General features: G+C 35.1%; 1 protein-coding gene and 1 pseudogene across 1 annotated transcript in view; one reads left to right on the top strand and one right to left on the bottom strand.

Moving 5' to 3' along the window:
• Positions 1–4678, bottom strand: part of LOC107717011 (zona pellucida sperm-binding protein 4-like) — a 13095-nt pseudogene extending 8417 nt beyond the window's left edge.
• Positions 4111–7422, top strand: part of LOC107717004 (clavesin-2-like) — an 18407-nt gene continuing 15095 nt past the window's right edge. The window contains exons 1-2 of the mRNA XM_016523653.1: positions 4111–4957; positions 5773–5947. Of these exons, the coding sequence (XP_016379139.1) occupies positions 4806–4957; positions 5773–5947 (327 nt within the window). The 5' untranslated portion in view covers positions 4111–4805. The remainder of the gene's footprint in view (positions 4958–5772; positions 5948–7422) is intronic.

The following is a 7422-nucleotide window of genomic DNA, read 5'->3' as shown; positions in this document are numbered from 1 at the left end:
CAGTGTTAGGGAAGCTACTCTGAAACTGTAGCTTGACCAGCTACAAGCTACTTGTAAATTAAAGTAGTTAAGCTACATTCAAGCTACCCTTCTGAAAAAGTAGCTAGCTACACTACAAGTTACTATCAAAAAGTAGCTAGCTACATTGAAACTACTTTCAATTTTTTATTGTTATTCAATTTTTTTTTTTTTTTTACAATTAACATTACTAACTAAATAACTAAATAATTATTCATGAAGAATTATAATGAAGTTAAGTAAAATATAATTAAGTTATAAGTAAAATATTTAGGGTTTAAAACAACATACTGTAATGCAATCATGATTTCACAGAGTAGAGTGAATTCAGGTTGATTGGGACACTTTTCCAAGCCATTTCAATGACAAAAAGTGTCCCAATCATTTGATTTTGTAAACTATTCGATACTCACAATAATAAAATACTGTATAGTTAAATAGTTATTTTAGTTATATTAGTATATTGCTACAAACGTAATACCAATTTAAGAACAAAATATATCCAATTAAACTGGATTTGGAGGAGTCATAAAATAAGCAGGTTAAACTCACAGCACATGCGGTATTTACTGACTGTGTCTGAATAAACAAAAGCAAAATAGTTCAGGGCTAGTTGAGCTGCTCCAACCGAGTGCATCATATAAGTGAACCCATGGTATATGTTTGTTATCAACTTAATTAAAAGAGTATTCCAATTAGTATGAGAGTGAAGTGTTGTAGAGTTTATGTGTTATAGGGAGTTTGACGGACTGAGGGCACATGCACTCACCATCTGGCCTAAACGATAAGCTCTTGGACATTGCCTTGATATGTAACATTTGTAGCATTAGTGGTTTTCTCTTGTTTGTGGTCTTCTCTTGTTTATATTACAGAGATTTTATATTTGAAGCATCATAGCATGGTATAATCTGTCTGACTCACCTACATACATTTCAAATACCATTTCACAGTAGTTCTTGTTTCTAAACGTGTTGAAACTTTTTTTTGATGATTGTATGCATTTTAATTTTGAATACCATCATGAGATCAATAATTCTGTCAAATTTAAGATATTCACTGATTCCAAATATTTAATATTTATTCATTCTTAATTGAAAAAATGTTACTCATTTTATTAATCGCAAGCAGCTTAAAAAACATTTTTCTTTTTTGCTTGACAAATATACAGCTATTATGTATGAAGCAGAGTTTTGTGGCTTTAAGAATTGAAATGAAAATGCTTTTAAATTTAAAGTAATTAAAATTAGCATTGGAATTAACATTGTTTATGATAGTCTGGATTAAATTAGTTTAAACAAATGGGTTTATACAAGAGTCTTTTAAGCATGTGAAATCCTGATTTTTTTATTTTCTTTTTACTCATTCATGAAAATACATTTATATTTATTAATATTTATTCATCATTAACTGTAAATTTGACCCAACTCCATTATAATTATTGAAGGCTATACCAAAACCTTGCTGTCCAGTTATAATGGTGCTGAAAGCACTGTTTGACAAGGTTGGGGTTTGATCCCTTTGATGCCTTTTTTTTAATCACCTGTTAGTTAAGAGCATTTTAGAGCATTATTTGCATGCTGTGTTCTTTGAGATAAACATTGCATAATGCTAAAACCTCATTCTTTAATCTTCCAAGCTCTTTGAAACATTGCATTGTCTTTTTTTTAAATAGTGACATAACCCCTTATCTACTTCAGGAACACCATCAAGCCAGTCCGAAGAAAGGCAAAATGGCCACAGACCCATTTTAAGTGACAGCTGCTCTTCTGTGACAAAGGCAATTTCAAATGCAAGCAGGTCCATTCATTTGATTTCCTCCACATCTCCCAGAGTGCTGAATGTAATTATCATCCCTCCATCTAGTGTCCCTAGGGGGCCCTTCCCCCTCCAGGCTTAGCTGTGACCGGCCCAGCCAGTCCGAAGAAAGGCAAAATGGCCACAGACCCATTTTAAGTGACAGCTGCTCTTCTGTGACAAAGGCAATTTCAAATGCAAGCAGGTCCATTCATTTGATTTCCTCCACATCTCCCAGAGTGCTGAATGTAATTATCATCCCTCCATCTAGTGTCCCTAGGGGGCCCTTCCCCCTCCAGGCTTAGCTGTGACCGGCCCATCGCCCATCCCTCTGCCTGAACATGTGACATTATCCTGTCCCGCCTGCCTGTCCTCACCCATCAGCACCTAGCCAGCTGTATGACTTTTATAATCTCCATACAATGTCTGATCCAGGATCAGTCACCATTGACTCCCATTTCAGCCTTATAATAGAAAGTAAAAAGACAAAACCAATTTGGACTTGTACAACAAAAATAATAATGATAATAATAATTTTATAATAATTTAATAGTCGAAAAATGTAATAATAATAATATAATAATCATCATCATCATCATAATTCAATAGTTTAAAAAAATAATATTTATAAAATAAAAAATATTTTATTATTATTATTATTTTAAATAAATAAATATTTAATAATAATGATGATAACAATAATAATAATAGTAATAAATGTTTATTATTATTATTATTATTATTATAGTTGTTATTGTTGTTTATTTATTTATGGGTATTTATATCTCCCAAATCGTGATATTTTTATGTTTAGCATGTTTTAATGTTGAGATGTTTTAAATTGTATCTCAGAGCATTAAAATGAGATTATGAGAGTAAAATAGTTAAAATAGTCACTGTAACTGTCTCAGTAGAAATGAATAAATCAGGACGGAAGTAGACTAAATGTTGTATGGGAAAGGTAAGATATCAGGAAATTTGCAGTAGCTTAAATGAAAAGTAATGGTGTCCAGAGGTGCAGGCCTCGAAAAGACTTCATTTACATTCATATTTTAAGGATAATTAATCAGAATCCGTAAAAAACAGCCTTGTTACTGAGGTTTTCATTATGAAATCATAGCCACAGGACAGAATCGAAAGAGACTGCATCATCACAGATGGTGCTTGAGGGCTTTGATTGCACTCAGTCAAGTACCTGCCTGTAAGTGTGTGTGCAAGCTTTTGTTTGACCATATGTGCAGATGTGTCCTCAGTGGTGTGTGCATTTCAATTTAACGTGTTTGTATTCATGCGTTTTAGACCGACTGAGTGCTTTGCAGGCAACTACTAGTGGATGGTCACGGATAGCCTAAAGGCTTGGCTTCTGTTTCTGAATGTGTGTGTGTGTGTGTTTTCTCTCCAGATGGTAAATATGATCTGTTTCACGGCTTTGGCTGTAGCTAGTTTAACTTGTGCAATTTTGCTTGTGACTGCATTTGTTTATTTTATGGCAGAATGCATCACAACAAACACCTACTTTGCCCTCATCTAATTTGAATACAAAGCCCCGCCTTGTGTAGGAGGCCCAGGCTTCATGACCCATAAACAATAACCCTTAGGCTCAATGCCCTTCCTCCACAAAAATGAATAGAACCATACGGGTTTTACATCAAAAATGAAAATGCAGTTGGTCTATTAAAAAATTAGTAAACATTAATGTTACTGCAAAATTTATATAATAAAAGAATTTTTAAGTAATTGCTAATATTAATGGCAATGACAATATGAAATAAAAATGTGCAAATGTTACCTTAAGGGGCTATTTCAATCCACTCTGATCCATATAAGTAACCTAATGTAGTCAGGTTGATTACATAATTTAATTGAGATAAAACCAGTCAATTACCACATGAAACATATTTTTTAATATATAATACTTATAATAGTATTATTATTATTATTATTATAGTTTAGGGATGGTATATTTAAAATATACATATTTTAAATGATACAGATTAAATACTGACACAGGATACATGTACTAATGTAGGCTAATAATAATTCTATTAAATGACAACAGCAACTAAAATAATAATAATAATAATAATAAATTATTATTATTAGTAGTAGTAGTAGTAGTAATAATAGTATTACAGTTTTACTTTTTTACAGAAAAAAAATAATGCATCACCCACTATGTGTGAAACATATAATAATTCTGGCAAGTGGCAAAAACTGGCCAAAGCTTTATTTAGTGAGTCTGGGGCGGATACAGAGCGAACGCTCTCCCCTCCTCCGCCATGTGATGACGGACAGACTGTATCACCGGAGCAATGCTTGAAGTCACTCTCATCAGCAACAAAGCGAAGCAACAGCAGCAGCAGCACTGACGTAAACCATCCACCACATCACCGGAATCATACGGACCAGGACCGACACCATATCGTCTCCTCCGCAGGACGTATAGGATGGAAACGGAGCGCTGAGAGAGACTGGGATCGTGATGATGCTCGGACTCCAATTCACGGCAACATTTGAAATGCGCGTTAAATGGAGACTCATGACGAGAGATGCTGCAGGGTGCCGCATTGCCTGGCCGCTTGATGATGGTAGGATAGAACAGCGCTTTTAACCGTGATGCTCGTTCTTAGATGCTTTCGGGGTGGGATTTGTAGTCGATTGAATGCCTCAGATTTGATCATACGCAAACTAAGACGATTTCAGCCTGCTTAAGCCATACATGCATACACATATACAATCGATGAGCACGACCAGATGAATGTGAATTTACGTTGCAGAACAAGCATTAATAAACCCACAATACAGGTGAACTCAGAAGGAGTATATGAGGTGAACTAACAGTGTCTTAGCTTACACTCAGGACCATCTCCGAAGTCAGGTTTTTATTTGCAAGCACTGCAGTGATAGGGCTCTTTATGATTGATATTTTCATCATCAGTTAGGTAATATACAGTGATAGTATATACAGTCAGTCTTGGTTCAGTGCAAGGACAATGACTCATTTACAGGCAGGCCTGTCTCCAGAAACCCTGGAGAAAGCCAAGGTGGAGTTAAAGGAGAACCCCGACACTTTGCATCAGGACATACAGGAGGTTAGGGACATGATCATCACCCGTCCAGACATTGGCTTTCTCAGGACAGACTTGTGATGTCTTTATCAGCTGTTTGGACTCTCATTCTGACGGCACCCATTCACTGCAGAGGATCCATTAGTGAGCAAGTGACGTAATGCTACATTTCTCCAAAACTGTTCTGATGAAGAAACAAACTCATCCACATCTTGGATGGCCTGAGTACATTTTCAGCAAATTAAAAATTTTGGGTGAACTATTTCTTTAAATCATACTTAAATGTATAAATATCTTTGAATTTGTTGAACAAAAAGCTCTACTATAATTTTTCTTGCAGGTATTTTGTATATAATTCTGTAATGCTATACATTCATACATTTTAAGTGTCCAAATACTTTTGGGGTAAATGGCAATACATAAATATATGCATTCATTTGTTTAGGCACTGTGCATTGATGCATAATTTAAGATTACTTAAATGATATATGTACATGTATTTCTTCAAATGTAATTTGTTTTAATGTTGTGAGAAATCCGCTAACTGTTGGTGTTTAGTCTCACCTCTTTAGAATGGAGAGTACATAGTGCTCGAGTCCATATCAAACAGCCTTTGAATTCATGGCAGTCGCACCATTGCCTCGGATGACAGGGCTCTTGGCATCCTCTCACAGGAACAATGTGTGATGAGCACTAGGGTCAAACCGTGCCTGTTTTGCTGCATTTATTGCAGCATTAAGGGAAATGTAAAGCCCTGTAGGCAAACTTACTCAGTAACCGTATGAGAAAATGTGTGTATATATATCTGCAAACATAAAAATGTAAGTCATGCAAAAACATCTCGCCTTTAGTTTGTTTGCGAATCTTCCTAAAGGCTTGTGTTTATCTGTAGGTACACTTTTGTGGATATTCTGCGAGCTATTTTACTTTCTCTGGAGGCAATGATAGAAGACCCCGAGCTACAAGTAAATGGATTTGTCTTGATCATTGACTGGAGTAACTTCACTTTCAAGCAAGCTTCCAAGTTAACTCCAAGCATGCTGAGATTGGCAATTGAGGGCCTGCAGGTAACACAATTGTCTGTTTTTAATCTTATGTTTATATCAAAAAATCAACATGGATATTACAATGCATTCTTTTAATTTGTACCTTCATGCATATAAATATGTGTTCTTGGAAGCAATGGAACATCAAATATGTAATGTTCATAAAGTGTGCTTCAGGCTTGAATAATGAGAATCGCATAGGAAAATTCTGCGTGTGTGAGGCAGAACAGGTGCTTGTAGAGGAATCCCTCTCCCGTCAAACATTTGGCATTCTCTTTGTGAGTAACATGAACAGGAGCTGACCCAATGATCTAACAGCAAGGGAACACAATCTGCATAGAAATCAAGAATGAGTATTGTGTTTTATTTACTTGATATTTATCAAACCAAAAAGTAGTTTAAACAACAACAACAACCAAAAAGGCAATGCATTGGGAAATGTCAATAGTGTGTGACTATAGTATAATTTGGAGTTATTCAAGTTTTTTTTTTATATATTAGTAAGCATCTTTTCTGAGATCCATTCCCTTTCATTGTAATGAAGTAAAACCATAGACTGTATAAAAACATGGACGTCGTGTCCGTGACATCACCCGCTCACAGTTGTCATGAAGGGCAAAATTAGCTATATAGACCAAAATTTTTGAACCAGGCTGTAAACGTTTTTTTCTGCTGTAAAGTTGGGCATTTTAACATGGGGAGTCTATGGGACTGACTCCCTTTTGCAGCCAGCCTCTAGCGGCCAGTTGGCGAATTACAGTTTAAGTCACTTCCTTGTTGGCTTCACGAGAGAGAGCGGGAGGTTGCCGTTTGAGTAAAACACATTTTTGATATTTATTAATGGTGTTTGCTAAGGAAAGAATCACTATTATAAACTGCTCAAACTCAGGTTTAAGGATTTAAATAAATCCTTAAAGGAACAGTCATAATTTACTCACCCTCATGCCATTCCAAATTTCCAAACCTGTCATTCTTCCGTGGAACATAAAAGAAGGTATTTAGAGAAATGTCTCAGTGTTTTTGTTCATATAATTAAAGTCAGTGCAGTCCAGTTTTGTTTTGTACCCCACTGATTTTAACTATATGGACAAAAATAGTTACAGCAAAAATAACTTCTTCAATATTTCTGTTTTGTGATCTGCGGATGAAAGAAATACAGATTTGAAATGTCATGAAATATATGGCATTTTTGCATTTTTAGTGAACTATGAAGAGACTTTCAACCAGCATAACAAAAAATGTTTCTGAAGACAATCACCTATTGCACCTTTAACCACAAGTCAGAACTTGTCCCATTTTGTTTGAACTACCTGAAATTTGCATCTTATTCCATTCTCTTAAAGGTGTCATATGATGTTGCTAAAAAGAACATTATTTTGTGTATTTGGTGTAATGAAATGTGTTTATGCGGTTTAAGGTTAAAAAACACATTATTTTCCACATATTGTACATTATTGTTTCTCCTCTATGCCCCGCCTTTCTGAAATGCGTCGATT

The sequence above is a fragment of the Sinocyclocheilus rhinocerous genome, unplaced genomic scaffold (assembly GCF_001515625.1).
Source record: "Sinocyclocheilus rhinocerous isolate Xijiao unplaced genomic scaffold, SAMN03320098_v1.1 scaffold1874, whole genome shotgun sequence".
NCBI lineage: Eukaryota > Metazoa > Chordata > Actinopteri > Cypriniformes > Cyprinidae > Sinocyclocheilus > Sinocyclocheilus rhinocerous.
Note: the sequence above shows the minus strand (reverse complement) of the source record. Positions and strands in the feature narration are given on the sequence as shown.